A 20702-nucleotide genomic window follows, 5' to 3' on the forward strand; every position below is an offset into this window, starting at 1 on the left:
GTGGCACAGTGGTTAGCACTGCTGCCTCACAGCGTCTGAGACCCGGGTTCAATTCCCGACTCAGGCGACAGACTGTGTGGAGTTTGCACGTTCTCCCCGTGTCTGCGTGGGTTTCCTCCGGGTGCTCCGGTTTCCTCCCACAGTCCAAAGATGTGCGGGTCAGGTGAATTGACCATGCTAAATTGCCCGTAGTGTTAGGTAAGGGGTAAATGTAGGGGTATGGGTGGGTTGCGCTTCGGCGGGTCGGTGTTGACTTGTTGGGCCGAAGGGCCTGTTTCCACACTGTAAATCTAATCTAATCTAAAAGTCCACACCAACCCTCTGAAGACTAACCCACCCACACCCATTCCCCTACTACTCTACATTTACCCTAGACTCTGGCAGCTAATCTACACATCCCTGAAATTTATGGAGCAATTTAGCATTGCTAATTCACTTAAGCTGCACATCTTTGAAGTGTGGGAGGAAACCGGAGCACTTGAGGGAACCCCATGCAGACAGGGGGAGAATGTGCCAACTCCACACAGTCATCCGAAGCTGAATTGAACACAGGCTCTCTGGCGCTGTGAGGCAACAGTGCTAACCACTGAGCCACTGTGCCACCCCAAATAGTTTATTAACTATTTATTACCCATCCCTGATCACCTAAAAGATAGTTCAGAGTCAACCACATTACTGTGGGTCTGGAGCCATTTGTAGGCTACACAGGGTAAGGATGAGACTTTCCTTAGTGAACCAGCTGAGTTTTGTTCAGCAATTGGTGGTGGTTTTATGGTCATAATTAGATTCCTAATTCCAGATTATTTTTTAAAAATGATTTCAATACCACTATCTGCCATGATGGGATTCAAACTCAGGTTCCCGGAACATTACCTAAGTCTTTGGATTAATAGTCTAGCAAGAATACCATTAGGCCATTGCCTCTCCATTTAAAAAAAATGTTGCAGTGAGAAACAGGTTGTCTCTGGTTGGGAAAAGAAGGAAAATCAGAGAAAATGAGCAAAAAGGCAGTAAGAAATAGGTGATTGCGTAGAAGAAGAATTGAGAGCCTTCAATCCTACTGTTGGCCATGCTGCATTTTCATTAGGCTGGCACTCCACCTGCTGCATAAATATGTCCCTGAGTTAATCAGCATTAGATTATTTCTAAATTTCAGATGGGCTTTCTGCAGCTTTTGTTTTGTTTTGAAGTGTAGTAGAAGTAGAAGAATTCAAATAAAATTTCCTCTAAAAATAGCAATCAAATCAGCCATGATTTTACTGCATGGTAGAGCAGTTTGGTTGGGCCCAAAGGCCTATTTCTATTTCTTCTGATATTAAGATTAACCTTCTCTCCACATAAACTGCCTGGCTTATGGTGTATTACCAGAATTTACTCGTTTCTAATTTTTGAACATGACAGGCCAACTTAGCAAACTAGTTCATAAAGCATATGAGATCTGATGCTTTACCAACAGAATTAAGGAGGACAAAAACCAGGCAGTTATGTGAGACTTTTATGAAACAGTAGTTTATCCTCAGCTGGATAATTGTTAGAATTTTGGGTACTAGGTTTTTGGAGGGGGTTGAAGGTGCAGAAGAGATATGTTCAATGGTCCCAGGAATATGCCATTCTAATTCAGATGGATTTGAGAAGCTGAAGATAAGCTCCTCACAACTGAAAATTTGGTATATGTATTCAAAATCACGAAAGGAGTATAAATGTAAACTGTTTTTAGAGGTTTATAAAATCATGAGGGGCACAGATGAAGTGAATTGCCAAGGTCTTTTTCCTCGGGTAGGGGAGTTCAAAAATAGGTTTAAACTGAGATTTGAAAGTCTTAGAAAGGACCTGAGGAGTGGTTCCAGTGACCGACGGTTGCTGGGTGACAAGCTCTGACTGTTTACTCAAGCTGCCTGTAACTTTGTAGCTGGCCGTCAGCATAAACCGTCCGGGGGAGGAGCGGGAAGCTGCCGCCTATGACCGGCATGTTTCCAGACTCAACTGCCTCTAAAATGACCTGAAGGTCGATCTAGAGTTTGGGGAAATTAGCCTGCATTCAAGGTGAGCACTGCTCACTTTACGCAGTTGATCATTTTGACGCTGAAAGATATGCACAAAGAGTTTGGAGCTGCCTTACTTGTTGCTGTATTGAGGTATGAAGAAGAAACATTGACGGCTACATTAAGAGTAAAAAGGTGTGGCCTTGTGAAGCTATGGAGTGCACTGACCCTGTTGTGATGTTCTCAAAATCTTAAGTATGCTTTCAGAGTGATGCAGGTCTCGCCATCTCTTCTTGCACTATCAGACAACAATAGACAATTTGTGTTAAGCTAAGGTCATTGAAAATTAACAGGTGTTTAAAGTGACCTGCTGTAAGAAATGCCATTTTGTGCTCAAAGAGTTATTCTTAGTATCTTTCAGAGCCCATTAAAGATGGGTCACTGGCACACAGACAGCATGCTGATGCTACAAAATGCTTTTCTTCAGACTGTACATCTTCAGGTTGGCAAAAGAACTGAACTTACCAAAGCTTTTTCACAGAGTGATGTGTTCACCTTTTTAGTAACTGGTGATACTAACCCATTACATCTCAATTAAGATTTCGCCAAAGACAAAAAGTTTGGAAAGCTAGTTGTGGCATGGTGTACTGGTTTGTAGATTAACGTCTGCTGTTTTGGGAACCAAAATACCTGGATGTGTTCTTCTGTCCCATGATCTCTGGTTTTTAGCACCCTTTTGTATAGGTGAGCAGGCCTCAGCAATTGCTGATGTTAATAAAATAAGGAGGTCAATAACTTGGATTGAGTTTCATGTATTGTCAAGGAAACTAAGAAGGTAATAATGAAGGGGGAAGTAAAGATCATGTTGCCAGACAGTAGAGGTCAAAGTGTATGTCTTTACAATTGAAACTGAAAAATAACATGGCAAAGTTATTTGGGCATGCTGGTATTTGCAAAGTAATGTTTATGGAAATGATTGAAAATTCAAGTAATTTGAAAACTGATATTATTTCAAACAATATTCATTGGCTGATATGTTTGTAATAAATACCAATGTTTGTTAAAAAAAAGGGACCTGAGGGGCAACTTTTTCTGGAGGAAGGCTTGTAATGCAGTTCCCGAGAGGTTTAACTGGGACTGTTGCTTTTTTCTGAAAAATATTAATGATCCAGATTTTGATGCGGAGGGTTCAATTTCAAAGTTTGCAGTTGACAAGAAACTTGGAAGAATTGTAAATTGTGAAGAGGACAGTGTGTAATTCCACAAAGACATTGGCAAGTTACTGAAGTGGGTGAATAGATGGCAGATGAGGTTCAATGCAGAGAACTGTGAGGGATTCATTTTGGTTAGACAATATTGAAAGATGGGGTATAATTCTAAAGACAGTGCAGGAGTAGAGGACCTTGGTGTATGTGAGCACAGATCATTGTAAATGGCAGGACAGGTGGAGAGAACAACTAGGCAAAAGTGAGGACTGCAGATGCTGGAAACCAGAGTTTAGACCAAAGTGGTGCTGGAAAGCACAGCAAGTCAGGCAGCTGGGCTTTTGCCAAAAACGGTCAATTTTCTTGCTCTTCAGATGCTGCCTGACCTGCTATGCCTTTCCAGCACTACTCTGATCTAAACAAAAGGTGGAGGGAACAGCTAATAAACCATACAAGGTTTTCAACTTAATGAAAGGACATGGAGTACAACAGCAAGGGGGGTGATGTTGAATTTGTATATGACACTCGTTAGACCTCAGCTAGAGTATTGTGTACAGTTGTGGGCACCACATTATAGGAAAGATGTGAATTTATTAAAGAGAGTGCAATGTGATTTACAAGAATGAAAAATTCAGTTATAAGGATAGATTGAGGAAGTTGGGACAGTTTTCCATGGAGAGAAGACAACTTTGAAGGAGGTTTCGGTCGAGTTTTCAAAATCATGAGCAGGCTGGATAGAGTAGATAGAGAGAAACCTTTCCCAAGCATAAATGCTATAAGAACAAGAGGGCATAGATTTAAAGTGATGTACAAAAGAAGCAAGTCTGATCTGAGAAAGATATATTTTCACACAACAAGCAGTTAGTGTATGGAATGCACTGCCTGGAAGTGTGACAGAAGCACGTCACTTGATGACCAAGAAGGCATTGTATGATTACATGGATAGAAATACTGTGCCAGGAAAAAGCAAGAGATTGGCACTTGGTAATAATGCTCATTTGGGGAGCCAATGCAGGCACAATGCGCCAAATGACCTCCTTCTGTGCCATAATACTTCTGTGATTCTGTGAATTAAAGCCTTCAAGAAGAAACTTAATCAATACTAAAACTAAAAGAGTAATGAGCTAAGGAACAGGATTAACTGGAGAAAGAGATGAAACAATGTTGATAGGCTAAATGGACTCCTTTTGTGCTACAGTATTAAACTATTTTGTAATTTTCCATACAATTGTTGTGATGAAATGGCTAGTAGTAATCCTTGTGACTTGAATGGATCTCAATTTTAAGATGAAACAGAAAACCAGACATATTTAATTATGAATGACAAGTCAAAAATTAAAAGTACATTCAGGTCTCATGTGAATCATTTTCTTTAGATTTTGTTTATTCATTCCATATCTGCCTTCACTGCTGTGTTCATAATGTTTTGCAGGCTTCTCAAAAAATGGTGTATTACTGCTGGCAAAGATTCTTAGCTTTGTGCCTGAGTATATTTGGTAAACAGACGACAAATGCTTTTAATAAATATGTACCAAGAATTATCTGCGATTATTTAAACTTGAACCTATTTCAAAGGTAATTCTGGGAAAGACAAAAGGGTTGTTTACTATTGGGGTTTACATTCACCATCTTTGGCTTCAGTTTCACAACATCATTAATTCCATGTCAAAGACAGCATTCAAGTACTCTTCTAGTACTCCACTCATAAAGAACTGCAGTGCTGATAGCCGGTCCTCTTGCTATGTCTTACACCAGAGGCAGAATTAAGTAATTAGAATAGGCCATTATGCTGAACTGGTAGAAATTCTAACCACAAAAAAAAACAAATTAGTAGCTGAACTCAGCTGACCTGTAGGACCTTAATTAATTCTTCGTTTGAGCTCGTAATAGTTCCTGAAACACAATTAATTTATAAAATGCATAAAGACTTGTCAAAATGGTGTCTAATTTGAGAAATAAGCCAAATAAAAACATTCCTTTATCAAAATTCCACTTAACTATAAGTTATGCAGCAATGTGTACCAATCCCATCTCACCTAAAGATCTACACCTTATTGAACTAATATTATGTCAAAATCCTTGATTTTCCTACACACTGTTATACTTGCAACAGTTTTGGTTTGGACTATGTTAAAATGTTAACCTCTCTGCATCAACTGAACACAAACGAGAATAAGTGTGTATTTATTTACGAATAGAAGAAAGAAATTGAAAAATTCAGCACATAAACAGAAATAAAATGGAGTCTTTTTTTTCCAAAGAAAACTCACTTCGTTTTAAAGACCCTGCCTTTGGTTTCTTCACATTTTTCAGTGTAGTATTTCTAAATGTTAAAAGTTAAATAACATTTCTATCTAACCAGGTACCTTAATTTCAAAAGATCAGAAAATTGTATTTTAGTGCCTTCGCAATTCACTTTCATGATGAAGGTAGGGAATGGGTGTGAGCGTGGGATGAAAACTCAAAGCTTTGGTTCCTTCCTTTCAAATCAGGCATTCTTTCTAATTCCACATACCTCCAAAGATGATTCCATCTTTTGTATCATTTGTGAATAATAATTCAGTGTTTACAAAAAGGTGTGTACCTTTACTCAAGGAAGACAATATCAATGATGAAAGGAGCAGAAAATGGATGAATTTAACTGTACAGATCAATATGTGGCAGAAGCTGTCTACCATAAGACTCTCAAATCCATATATGAGGCAGGAGATGGACTTTGTTGATATTTCTGATAGTGCTATTCCTTCCATCTTTTTGCATCTTGCATCCACACGAAGCAGCATTATAAGGCTAGGCCTTAAATTCTTCTTCCATTTCAGCATGCCATTGTTGTCTGTCAATAGCTAGGCTTCCTCAAGAGCCAAAGGCCAGCTGGACTGTGTCAAGTAAATCGTTAAGTCTTGCAACACCTTTATTGTTGATCTACTTTCTTCTGCCATTCCCGAATTCTCATAAAATGTATTTTAGAAACCATGTGGTGTCCAACCTAACAATCAATCACCCCATCAAAGGGGAGCATTATTTTTTGTGCCTTAATGCTGATGTAGTGAGTAGATTCTAGCATTTGATTGTTACTGATATTATCCTATTACCCAATGAAAGGGAAGGTGCAAAGCTATCTTTTATGAATTGAAGATCATGACAAACAACTCTTGCTCTCTGAAATAAGTACCTTAACCATTCTGATACATTTTAGTGTAAATCCCACAGAATTTAGTCGCTATTTGTAGAAGTGTTATTGAATTATGTGAAAATACCATGGATAATGTTATTTGTCTCAGGATAGATTGAATGAAAAGTAATTGGGAAAAAAGGCAAAGGTTTCTACAACGTCGCTAAGTCTATTTCCTAGTTCAATGGTATTTCAGTCCAAAAGGAAATAGGCAATCTTAGATCTAGTCCTGGGAAATGAAGTGGGGAAGTTAGGTCAGAATTGTGAAAAAAACTTTGGTGCCAGTGAAGATAACAGTTCGATACGGAAATTGTAAAGAGGAGGAAATTGGTGAAACAGAAATATCCATCTGGTCGAAGCAAAATCCAAGAAATTGAAAAGAAAATTAATTCGTAAAGAGTGTACTCTGTGCGCAACTCCCCTACTTCCCGTACCAAGACTTTGAATACTCTTCTGTATGTCAACATTTATTGTGCTAAATAGATACATTAGTCCTGTTTTATGTTAGCATTTGTAAAAGAAATATAAGTTGAGTTATTAGTACGACATCAAGATACTGAGAATATGGAGGAACTGGTTGAGTTGTATGAGGAAGACTAATTTAGCTCAGTGAACTGGAGCTGAATTAAAGCGTTTGGAGATAGAGTGACAGTTCCATATTTACTAGAAATCAAGAATTTTGGACGCTTGTCACGGAGGCAAGATGGATTTTGCTTATTCTTATTCGGTAAAGCCTAAAACCACAAAGACTGAGGTGATATATTTGTTTTTTTGTTTTGCTTTCGATCGTAATTGCGGCAAGATCCATATTGTAAGTCTTTTCCAAATCCTAAGGAACAGGCCAATGATAGCACATTTTAATTGCAGAAAGTCTCAAAATCATGGTTTTGGCTAGTGTCTTCAATGCGTGATTTGAGCAGTTCATTTTCTGTCATTTCGGTGCCCCGGTTGAAACAGTGACCACTAGCGTGCGGAAAAACTTGCGGAATCTGCTCCATCTGAATTCCACACAAAGCTCAATCTACTGGAAAATGGTAAAAATGGCTCTTCTAAAGTCCCGCTGAGGCCTTTAAATCATGATCCCAATGTAATATTCTTAATAGTTTACACCTTGACATTAATTGAGCGAATATGAAAACAGGATGGCAGTCCAAAGAAGGGCCATATTATATTCGAAACGTTAACTCTGCTTTCTCTCCATTGATGCTGCCAGACCTGCGGAGTTTCTCCAGCACTTTCTGTTTTTCTTTCAGAACTCCAACATTGGCAGCATTTTTCATTTGAAAAGCAAACGGTGTTGTCTGGAATTTATTTCGAAATATATTACTTTCGATTGAGGTGCACTGGGACTTTGCAACATGCTTTGTGCAATTTGGGGTTTGTCAGGAAGCAAATTATCCTGAGCTAATGCCGGAGAGAGATTACCAGCTCGGTAATGAAACTGTCTTCTGTCCTTGTCACTAAGATTTCACACGCACTTAAACATGGTTTGTCCTTTCATATTATTCGGAACTTACAGAGTTCCCGGCAAAATGAACAAACCCAACGTAGGCTAACTGTTCCTAAGCTCGGTCCTATACTTCGGCAAAACGTGGTCATTGGAATTATTTTGTGAATACAAAAATTAATTGAATGGCTAGACTTGCTTTAAACGAACATCTGTTCCTCGTTTTCTTGCTTCTGCAAACGGGCCGATTGAACGTGTGTGAAAGACAAGCACCTTTGGAGTCTATTCCGTATACAAAGCTCTGTTTGGATAGTTGACGCGCTGGAAATATTGCATTTGTGAACATATCTGTTAAATAACGTGGTCAAAAACTGATACCTACGTTAGTGAAGTTGTGAATCTGGGATTGCAGCTAAAATCGTATCTATTGTTCAAATGAAGCAGTGGCTAGAGCTGGAAAAAGCCCAGTGGCTGATATGATTTATGGTCCCCACACTAAGTTCTGGCAGTGTTTAATTTCTTCACTTACCGGAAGCCAGGATCAAGGCAGATGTTGAGGTTAAGACACTCCAGCAGCCCATTATTTTGCAGGTAATCGAACATGAAAACCCCGGAACTATCAATGGGTGTTTTTTACTTCCATGGTGTGATTTTGGTACAGTATAAGGATCATAGCAGGAGGGAAAGAGCGAGCTGAGTGCTAGTCATGTTGGCGGGGTTAGGGAGAGGGGGGTGGATCTTGGATGGGTTTTGCTGTGGGCGGATCTGCATGCCAGCTGGTCTGAACTTGCCTTTAAACTCCAGCCGCAAGGCTCAATGTGGGGCCGCCCAGGAGGAAGCTGTTGAAACGTCAAAAAAAACCTGACTTTCCACAAGCTAAACCAAACGGAGCCAGCTAACAGTACTATTTTTAAACTCGAAATGTTCATTTAACTAACCAGCAATTTATGGCAATGAAATTAAACCCCATATGCTCGTGCAGTTCCATTGAAGTAACCAGCAAAGATTTAGCATTTAAGCACGTTATTAAAAAAAACGAGTTATAGAAGCATTCCGCCTCATTGTGGCTCATAGATGAAAAACAGCAAACTCAATGAAAATGAACGTCATTGTGATTAATACACTTCAGTATTTACGTTCTCACCCTATATTTTTACTTGTTTAGTATTCTTGTACTTAGTGCTATGAAAAAAAGTTTAAAACTTCTATTTATTTTTGTTAGCTTATTGGAGAAAATTTAAGAAAATTGGGGACCTTTTTTCTTTTAATGGGAAGAAACGTCTGTCTGTGATCTCTATTTGGAAAATTTGAAATCAAATTTTGAAAACAAAAGTCAAAGAACTTGGATCAACTATTATTTAATCAAAGCTTTAGATCAAAAATTGGAAGGCACTTTATGTACCCGAATTTGTGCCTAAAGTGGCCACTTCTATTGGCTGTTGAGCAGATGTAATCCGTTCTAAATAGACGGTTGACGATTGTTTAGCTCAGTCATGTGCGAAAGGATTCTATGTTTAGTTTTATTGTGAATTTTATATTTCATTGTTCGTGTGTTGCTTAAAATTAAAACATCACCCAAGAAAAGTGGACCAGATGGGTCATGTCATCTGCTTCCTATCTCGTCAGATGATTGGCTGTTGTCACCTCCTCAATTTAGCGGAACACAGATGCTGCCTGTATATTTCCATTATTTCTGTTTCCCAGGACGAACAAAATGTATCAATTTCATTGGCATAATTCTGCTTATTGCTGCAATTCTACAGTAAATTAGTTCCAGTTGCTTGTCTTTTTTTACCCTCCTTGATTTTCTTTGTTTCCTAGCTAATCTACAAAGTCAGGGAGCAAACTTGCAAGCTTCGCAAAAAAACAGAAATTGCTGGACAAACTCAACACATCTGGTAGCGTTAACATTTCAAATAGTGAAACTGAAGAAGGGTCGCTGACCTCGAAACGTTAACGTTGTTTCCCTCTCCACAGATGCTGCCAGACGTGCTGCGTTTCTTCAGCAATGTCTTTGTTTCAGATCTTCAACATCCGTAGTTTTTTTTTCAATTTAGTTAAGCGATCAGCTTTCTCTCTCAGAAATGTTTACATTTTTTTTAAAAAACTTCATCTGGCCCCTATTCCGTCCCCTAAAATGTAACGGGAAATAATTAGACTGACTGACGGGAGGTGGGCATCAGTGCATGCCTTGTCCATTGCCAGTTTTGTTTGAGAATGTGGGGTTCATCCATTTTGTGGAACAACACTTGTGCGGTTCTCTGGGCTATTGTAAGAAGACAATTAAGAGTTGACCAGGTTGCCGCGAGTCCGCAGTTATGTGTAGACCAGGCCCAGTCAGGGTGGCTGACTTCTTCCCCTGGGGTGAGCCAATCGACTTTTTTGGTCAACCCCTTAGTACAATTTTGAAACAAAAACAGGGAGTGCTGGAGACACTCAACACGTCTGGTAGTATCAGTGGAGGGAAAAAAACAAAGTTAACTTTCGAGTCCAGTGAGCCTTGGTCAGACCTGAAAATAGCTGGGCAACGGTTTTTATGTGGGTCTGGGGAAGGGGGCAGTGAATCCAGTTAATGGGCCCAAAGTGAGGGAGAGAGAAGAAACAAAGGGGTTACTGAGGATAGTTGAAAATGCGTTGCTGGTTAAAGCACAGCAGGTCAGGCAGCATCCAAGGAATAGGAAATTCGATGTTTCGGGCGTAAGCCCTTCATCAGGAAATAACTGAGGAGGGTACGGAATGCTGGGAACAACTTGTACAGGACAGGATTTGGGGGTGTGGGGAGTGGGTAACCAACATCAGAGAAGAGGTTCATGCTCTGAAATTGTTAAACTCGATATTGAGTCCTGAGAGCTACAAGATGCCTCGGCAGAAGATAAGGTTTTACAGTCTGATGTTAGTTCCTTAAATCCAGATTCATTTACTTAATCTAATTATCTTAATTTAAATTCCCCGTCAATTTTGGTTTAATTTACAAAGTACACCTTCTACATAGATATGTCGTAAAGACTGATATTCATCAGGCTTGGCAGTTAATTTGACCAATTTACAGCTAATGTAAACGAGAATGTGCTGGTGAGAGCACATCTTGAGTATTGTGAGCAGTTTTGGTCCTCTTATTTAAAGGAAGATTAATTATTTCGTTGGAGCCAGTTCAAACAAGGTTCACTAGGATCATCCCTGGTATAGGGGGATTGTCTTTCTTATGAGCAAAGGTTAAACAGTTTGGGACCCTAATAAATCGACTTTAGAAGAATAAGAGGTGATCTCACTAAACATAGAGGATTCTTAAGGGGCCTGACGTGGAAAATGTTCGGGATATTTCCCCACACAGGAGAGTTTAGAACCAGATGACATAGTCTGCAATGAAGAAGAATTTCTTGTCTCAGAGGATCCTAAGTCTTTGTACCTCCTTATTACAGAACTGGGGGCAGAGTCCTGGTGTGCAATTAAGGTTGGGATAGCTTCTTGATCAATGGGGGTTACAAAGAAAAGGCAAGAAAGTGGACGTGAGGAATGTTGGATCATCCATGATCCTATTGAATGGCAGAGCATGCTTATGTTCCTCTGCTTTATGGAATTGTTACATGCATGTTTATGTGTTGGTGAAGATGGTGTTTAAACACAAAACAGAACTATCTTCCTGTCTAATTAAACTTGGCTGCTAGAAACGCTTTAAACATTGTATGGAGCATTTTCTTTACAATTTATCAATAGATTGATAAAAACGAGGAATTATATTTCCCTGAAGTCCTCCGTTGCTCCATCCCACAGAAATCCACTCGATCTTTTAAAGGCTATTTTTTGCCACGCCTAAAATTGATAATAGTATTCCTACCATCATATTATTACAGATCTTAAAATCATTAAATCAATATTTCGCGCTAGAATCATACCGTACGGTGTAGTAATAATCCGATAGTTTATATGTTATGGTCAAAGTTGCTTTATTAAAAAGCCATCAAGTCTTCACTTAAAACGATTTGCTTTCCTACTATCGTTAAATAATTCGCGCAGCTTTTGTTTTGGAGCAGAGTTTTTAAAGTTTTTAGTTGATCTGTGCAATCTTTTACGACCCCTCTTTATAAAGTGAAGAAGAGAATCGATGCCATACACTGAGTGAATTTACAGCGCACCCTCGAACCTGGGACCGGCAGTGCACAGTTCAGATTTCAGTGAGTCGAAACCGCAGCTTTACATTGGCTGGCTCCGGACTGGCTGAGTCTGTAACAAAGTTGCCCAAGGGAGCGCTTGCTTGGATGTGGTCGTGGGCGAAGTCTCTCAACGTTTAAAGAAAACAACGAACTTGCAATTTCACGAGCTCGTGACGTCCCAGGGGTTCACAGCCAATAGAGAAGTTTTAAAATGTAATCATTGCTTTAGTGTAGACAAATCCGGTCGGCAATTTGAGCACATCAGAATTTCCCAAACAGACTTGCGAAAAAAGATCGGATAACTTGTTTTGCTCGCTAATGGATAAGCATTTACCAGGAATTGCCATACTGCTGTTCTTTAATGTGGAATGCAGGTGTTGGACTGGGATGGGTAGGATCAGAAGTCACCCTACACCAGGTTATAATCTAACAGTTTGTTTAAAACCACAAGCTTTTGTAACGGGGCTCCTTTGTCAGGTGGGGTGAAAAGAAGCATACAGGCACACAATTTCTAGGCAGAGAGATTAAAAGATGGTGCAAATGGGGTGAATACATGTTCACAGGCTGAATAATAAGTCTCTGCAGGTGATCAAAAGAGTCAGACAACATGGACCACAACACCACACAATCCTGCCATGGCAACCTCTGCAAGACATGTCAGATCATCAACATGAATACTACCAGGACACATTGTGTACATGGAAGATACTCATATGACACGCCAATATTGTATACCTCATGCCCTGCAGGCAGGGAGGCTCTGAAGCATGGTGTATTGGGAACACTTCAGTGGTCAAAGACATTCAGCCTCCAAACTTCGAGTAAGCGTCCTCTAAGGCAACATTAAAGATACACATCAACAGAGAATCACCGAGCAGAAACTGAGAGCCAAGTTCTGTACCCATGAAAATGGCCTCAGCCATGATCTTGTGTTCATGTTCCGCTACACGTAACCTCAGCATATTATTTTGTACCTGTAAAATCTTCCTGTTTTGGCACCACCACCTGGATAACTTGTGATCTCTCTGATAAGTTGGAAATAGATATAGTGATCATATAGAAAATGGAGCTCAGAAATGTTAACTAAAATGGCCCCGGCATATTGGCTGTATTTCCCGGCATCCTAAGCGACAGGCTAAGCGAAACTAATTGCTAACATAGCAATTTGTAAGAAGCCAGCCTAGCTGTATAAACAATCCTCTCCACAGGTCCAAGGATGAGATAGTACATAGCACCAGATCAAAGGGCAACCATCAGAGGAATACTGGTGTCTCATTGTCTAGTTTTAGAGCTGTACTAATGTTATACATGTTTAGTTTAGAGCAATTTTTGATATCTGAATGTTACCTTGAAAAGCAGAGTAAGAATAATGAGGGCTATTGTTAAGAGCTTAACCAGATGGCTGTTGGTATCTGTGTGTGTTAGATTTAGAGCACCTTTGATGTGTAAGCTTCCAATTAAGTATGCTTTGATTAATACACTGTGCGATAGCTTAATGATATGGGACTCTGTATTGCGTGAGAAGTTATGTATAAATGTAACAACTTTCCCTATCAAGAGTGAGAGAATCCACTCTTTAGTACCCGACGTGGTCTAAGGTGGCTTTTCTCCCAAGCCTTGTTTGTATATTCGTATACTGACAGTCTTGAATAAAAACAGTGCTGTTGAAAGGTATTAATTAAGTGGTGGTTCTCTGTTCTTGGACAGGCGTTCACAAGAAGCCCAGGAGCTCAAGGCTGAGCTTCCACATCTCTACCTTAACTAATTTGTACAGTTTTGGATTACTTGTTAGACCCTCAGCATGCAACTCTTATACCTATCATGTTATTCCAGCCATTTGGTTTGTTTCCAGCAAAACCTTATTTTTAATTGTTTGTAATTATCTCTCTGCCTCAATTAATCAGATTATAGGTCATCCTTGCACTTGCTATTCAGCTGTCGACACTTTACTCACATGGTCTGACACTTCTGATTGCCTGCAGAGACTTAATACTCAGTCTGTGGATGCTCCACTCACACCATTTGTATGATCTTTTGACCTCTCTGCCTATAAATTATGGCCTGTGTGCTCCTTTTTACTCCATCTGATGAAGAAGGAGTGCTCCAAAAGCCTGTGATCTCAAATAAACATGTTGGACTATAACTTGGTGTCGTGTGATTCCTGTTCTTTAAATGGTAATATTGAATACTTTTGTTGTTATTGCGTACCTTAAAGTTACCAGATTTTAACACCTCATGGAAAACATAGTGCTCAAACAGTATAGCATTTGTCAGTACTGCCCTAAAGCAAAAACAGAAAGTGCTGCAGAATCTCAGCAGGTCTGAAAGCATCTGTAGAGAGAAAAACAGAGTTAACAGAAACATTAACACCATCTATTAGTTCTCTCTTTCTCTCCACCAGCTGTGTTTATCCTGCACTTTCTGTTTTTATTTCAGATCTCCAGCATCTGCAGTAGTTAGCTTCTTCTGGACTGGTGTGTCTGAATTCAAATTAGTGCAATGTTATGAAATTGGTGAAATGAGCTATTGATAGCATAACCAAACAATGGGAAACCTTTTTTACACAGAGAATGGTTTGTATGTGGAATGAACTTCCAGAGGAAGTGGTGAATTCAGTTGAGATTAAGGATGGCATGTACTGGTTGGACCAAAGGGTCTGTTTATATACTGAATGACTTCTATGACTCCCTTGAATCATAAATTTCTAGGTTCATATCCTGCAGGATATACTGCGTTGCCAGATTTGTATCTGCCCCTTGGGATGGTTATGAAAAATCCCATAGTACTATGTTGAGGAAGAGCAAGTAATTTATCCCCAGCGATAGTACCTTGGCCAATATTACATCTCAATCAACATTAGAAACTGATTATCTGTATATTAACCTATTTCAATTTTGCTGTATGCAAATCAGCTGCTGCATTTCTTGCATTATAATAGCGACTATATGTTTAAAAAATTCCATTGATGTTTTCTACTTAGTGCTTGTTACAACAGAATCTGATAACTTTGGAGCTCTCTTGGGCAGAAAGCAGCTAATTTAAAATAGAATGCTTGCCATAGAGGGTTACTATTGACCAGAAACTGAATTGGACTAGCCACATGAGTAGAGTGACTACAAGAGTGAGGCTAGGAACTTTGCACTGAGTAACTGACCTTCTGACTCACCAAAGCCTGTCAAAGACAAGTCAAGAGTGTAACAGAATATTCCCCATCACCCAGGACAATGCAGCCTGTTTGATTGACACCACAACCATAAACATTCTCTCACTTCACCATTGATACTCAGTGGCAGCATTGTGTACCATCTACAATATGCACTGCAGAACTCCTCCAAGGATCATAGGCAGTGCCTTCCAAACTCATAACTGCAGCCAACTAGCGGGACAATGCTAGCAGATACATGGGAACACCACCAGCTGCAATTTCCTTCTTCAAGCCACTCACTATCCTGACTTGGAAATATATCCTTCAATACTGCTGAGTCAAAATCCTGGAACTTCTTCCCCAATGGCATAGAGCATAGAATAGTACAATGTAGTAGAAGCCTTTCGTCCCTTGATGTTGCGTGGACCTGTGACACCCATCTGAAGCCCATCTAACCTACATTATTCCAATATCATCCATACATTTATCCAAAGATCAATTAAATTCCCTTAAAGCTGATGAGTTTACTATTGTTACAGGCAGGGAATTCCATGCCCACTTACTTCTCTCTGACTAAAGAACCTATCTCTGACATCTGTCCTTTATCTGTCACCCCTCAGTTTAAAGCTATGTCCCCTCGTGCTAGCCATCGCCATCCAAGGAATAAGGCTCTCACTATCCTCTGATCGTCGTGTATGTCTCTATTAAGTCACCTCTTTCTTCTCTGTGATGAAAACAACCTCAGGTCCCTCAGCCTTTCCTCATAACACATTACCTCCTGGTAAATCTTCTCTGCACCCTTTCCAATGCTTCCATGTCCCTCCTATAATGCCGTGACCAGAATTGTATGCAATACTCCAAGTGTGGCTGCAGTAGAGTTTTGTACAGCTGCATCATGACCTCATGGCTCTGAAACTCAATCCCTCTACCCATAAAAGCTATCACACCATACATCCTCTTAACAACCCTATCAAACTGGGTGGCAACTTTCAGGGATCTATCCACCTGGACACCGAGATCTCTCTGCTCATCCACACTACCAAGAATCTTATAATTAGCCTAGTACTCTGTATTCCTGTTACTCCTTCCAAATTGAATCACCTCACACATTTCTGCATTAAATTCCATTTGCCACTTCTCAGCCCAGCTCTGCAGCTTATCTATGTTCCTCTGTAACCTGCAACATCCTTCCTCACTGTCCACAACTCCATCGACTTTAGTGTCATCTGCAAATTTACTATCCCATCCTTCTATGCTCTCATCCAGGTCATTTATAAAAATGACTATCAGCAGTGGCCCCGAAACAGGTCCTTGCGGTACTCCACTAGTAACTGAACTCTGGGATGAACATTTCCAATCAACCCCTACCCTCTGTCTTCTGTCAGCTGGCCAATTTTTGATCCAAACCGCTAAATCACCCTCAATCTGAAGCATTATGGGTCTACCTACACCAAATGGACAGCAATAGTTCAAGAAGGTAGCTGATACCACCTTCCCAATGGCAACCAGAGATGGGCGATCAATGATGGCACAGCCAACAATCCCCACATCCTTTAAATGATAACAAACATGACAAATCTTGATTGAAAGAATTGATTTTATTTTGGAGAACGACCTGATTGGTTAAACAATATTAGCCTCATAGAGGGTGTTGGAATAATCCTGCAGAAATGAAACAATCAGGACATCCTCTGTGTCTTCACGACTGTGTTGTGATTAGACCTCATGTCTATAGATTTAGGTAGGTAGAGGAAGAATCAATGCAAAATAGAAATATTGTGAAATTCAATTATACAATGCTACTTTCAAAACAAAAATAGGAAAAAAAGAATAAAGTAAAGAAAGTAAACCCTATTTGACCCACCTTCCTTAGCAGAGAAAAAAAATTGTTGGATTCTGATTTGAGAGAGTGGAATGAAACAAACTGAATCAAAGCCAATCCGTGAATGTTAATTTTTAAAATTCAAATTGCTAACGAGGAAATCAAGACTATCTGATAAAACTGCCAATGTGGAATGAGCAGTAGTCTATCAGGGACAAATTCCAACTGGGTATTATAATGAAATTTTATGAATGGCTCAGAAAAGTCCAATGCAAGGCTGTGTAAGTATTAGAAAAGTGTATGCAAAATCACTAAAACATTTTTATTGCCCAGGATTGTATAAAGACATATTTAAATTTTACCAGACATGTTTGACATGTTAAACAGTAGGAAAACCCCAACCTTCAATTAAATGTGTGTACTTAATTCTGATACTAGCTTTTGAAGAACCATTCGGCAGAGTCTTAATAGATTGTGTAGGATCCCTACCTAAGACAATTGCAAAGTTAAAAATCACACAACACCAGGTTATAGTCCAACAGGTTTAATTGGAAGCACTAGCTTTCGGAGCGCCGCTCCTTCATCAGGTGGTTGTGGAGGACACAATTGTAAGGCACAGAATTTATTGCAAAAGTTTACAGTGTGATGTAACTGAAATTATACATTGAAAAATACTTTGATTATCTGTTGTCTTATTGTCTAGCTCACACTAATTGTTACAGTTAACCTGAGAATGCAACTTTTGAAAAAAAGTTTTGTGATTTACACGTGAAAGAAGTGAAACTATCATGGTATTTGAACAGATGAAAGACTCAACAGACAATCAAAGTATTTTTCAATGTATAATTTCAGTTACATCACACTGTAAACTTTTGCTATAAATTCTGTGCCTTACAATTGTGTCCTCCACAATCACCCGATGAAGGAGCGGCGCTCCGAAAGCTAGTGCTTCCAATTAAACCTGTTGGACTATAACCTGGTGTTGTGTGATTTTTAACTTTGTACACCCCAGTCCAACACTGGCATCTCCAAATCATAAGACAATTGCAGATGTCTCAATCACGTATCATGAAGGTCTACTGTCTTTGGAGAAAATTATTTCAAGATGTTATTTTAGTTTTCTTTTACAAGATATGGATTACCCAAAGAAATACAAGCAGATCAAGGTTTATCAATATCCAAAGCAACAATGAAAAGTGCTCAATAATAAGGAGCATTAGAAAGATGGTATCAACTTTGAAAGTCTGTGTTAGCATCTAGTATCAGGAATGCATTAATTTATTGGGATAAAGGAATTCCCTTGTCACTGTTTGCCATGAGAGAGTTGATCGGGGTTCAGCCCTTTTGAATCTAGATATGCACATTAGGTGTTCGTAAATTAATTAACAACAAATTTAAAAAGCAAAACTGAAATGTGTCACATTTTTAGTAAAAAAAAACAAGTGCATGAGTTGAACAAAAAGAAATTTCAAAAAATTACTCAACAAGCAAAGAAAACCACATCAGCTAAAAATACAAAGCTCAAACTAATGTTACTGGAGACGAGATGCTAGGATTGTTAACTGTCTCTGATGAACCATTGAAAGCAAAGCTCAGTGGATCTTATTAAATCAAAAGTCAACTCAATGATGTGAATTATGCAATGAATACTCTAGACAGGAAGAAAATTCATGAATGTGTCATTTAGTACATTAGACTGATACTGTGATGGGAAAGACAGGAGATAATAATGTTTGTAATAATGAAATGAATAGATAGTGAAATTTTTAAAAAGTCAGAATGATTTGGAATGAATTAGAAATTAAAACTTTTGAAGTTACTCTTCAGTTATCAGTTTGATTAACACAGAGGTGTTTAAAGTTAGATGCAATTATCTTCCAGAAATATATCAAGGTGATTTATAAAAGTTATTATAGCCTCTTCAATTGATTTTTGTGTGAATAAACTAGGAAGAATATATTTGATCATGCATAATGCTAATTTAGGGGATACAACATCCATAAAGCAATATTGTAACAGATTCAACCCAGAGATGTTAGCCCAGCTGAGGAAACAGATCTAGTTAATGTTGGAAAATAACATTATTTATCCAAGTAATAGTAGCTGAAGCTCACCAATTGTAATGGTACCATAACCAAGTTAATCACAAGGATTACGTATAAATTATTGACAAGTCAATGCAGCAATTAAGGTGAATTCAGAACATTTCTGAAGAAGGGTCAGTGGACCTGAAACATTAACTCGACTTTTGCTCCACAGATGCTGCCAGATCTGATGAGTTTTTCCAGCAATTTTTGCTTTGGTTTGGATTTCCAGCATTGGCAGAACTTCCAGTTCTTTTTTTTTTGCTAAAGGCAGATTCATATTCAGTATTGCAATTGGAGGATTGAGAAGATTGGACAAACGAGGTCCAGGGCAACAACTAGTTTGCAAAAGGGACATTGACAATTTGTATTCACCAATGTGACTAAACTAATTTCTAATTTTTAACCCAAGATTGACCTTATCAATGTAAAATAATACTTTTAAGGATAAAAGATACATTAGCATGATTTAGTTGTGTTCAGCAATATGATTCCAAAATCCAATTTAACTTTAATTTCAAGAATCAAATGAGACTACTCCAAGTACAAGTATGTTTTGGCAAGGTTTGGCAGTTTATTAAGTTATCAAAACAAGTAGGACAGAAATGAAACTGGATCAGCTATCCCATAATGGAATTGTGATTCTCTGTTGACTGCGGTTGACTCTTTTTTTTTGTTCTTCTTCCTTTTGCTGAAGTGGGCCTTATTAACTCTTTCCAAACCACAAACCATATCTTGCTTGGAGATGTCTCTTGAAATCTGACTGGTCCAGACTTTGGATGGTTAGATTCTTGCTTGGTGATGCAAGCACAGTGCATGAATATATCAAGGTCAATCTTAGTTTGGCTAGGTCGTGCAAGTCCAATTTCTGATCGGTTTCTTTAAAAGTAATGATCACCAACTGACATCACTTTATTTTATCCATTTCTATTACCAGTGAGACACAAAACATTTTTTGATTCCTTGTTGCACATTTATTTAGAACAGGGGAGTTTTTGCTGCTGTGTCCTCATGAGTGATAATACATTGAGCTTGTCACCTCAGACCTTGCTTAATTGATACAAATTCCTTATTTCCACCAATCAAGCACTATTTATTTAAATATAATTTGCTCAATGTGTTTTTGCTGTCCCTTTCTCTCGTTGCTGGTGTTTTGGATGAGTTACTTTAAAATAAAGAAGGTAGTGAAAAATTTCCTTATCTCTATGCAATATAAAGATAGTATTAATGCATGAAATCACGAAGCTGGTAGTATTTAAACATTCTACAAGGTATGTACAAAATATAAGTGCAAAACAAACAATGTATGAAAGGAGAGATGGTCAAATACTCCAATTCAATCAATATATAATTTCAGTGATAAAAATCCAGAAGAATCATGCTACACATTGTTGCAAAAGTTAACTCGAAACTAATTAGCAAAGAAATTTTTTTTTATTTAAAAACTGCAAATGAAAAACATAGAACACAGCCTTTGGCTTTCTTTCCTCTGCTGCTGAGGCTGAGTTTTTGATAATGTCTTAAACTTGTCAAAGAATGTAACCTGCCCAAACAACCTTAACAAAGTTTGCCACTTTTGTTCTGTTTAAAGCGCCATAGTGCATTCCTGTGTCAAGTAACACTAAGCAGTCGCATTGCTGAAGTCCTGCGTTGGTTACAGTTTCAAAAGAGTAACATTATATTCAGTGAATTGA

General features: G+C 38.7%; 1 protein-coding gene across 1 annotated transcript in view; it reads right to left on the bottom strand.

Annotated features, from left to right (window-relative positions):
• The window catches only part of tgfbr2l (transforming growth factor beta receptor-like), a 98837-nt gene extending 90313 nt beyond the window's left edge, over window positions 1-8524 (bottom strand). The window contains exon 1 of the mRNA XM_060827860.1: window positions 8336-8524. Within this exon, the coding sequence (XP_060683843.1) occupies window positions 8336-8387 (52 nt within the window). The 5' untranslated portion in view covers window positions 8388-8524. The remainder of the gene's footprint in view (window positions 1-8335) is intronic.
• Between the last annotated feature and the right edge of the window lie 12178 nt (window positions 8525-20702).

This window comes from Hemiscyllium ocellatum, chromosome 7 (genome assembly GCF_020745735.1).
Source record: "Hemiscyllium ocellatum isolate sHemOce1 chromosome 7, sHemOce1.pat.X.cur, whole genome shotgun sequence".
Lineage (NCBI taxonomy): Eukaryota > Metazoa > Chordata > Chondrichthyes > Orectolobiformes > Hemiscylliidae > Hemiscyllium > Hemiscyllium ocellatum.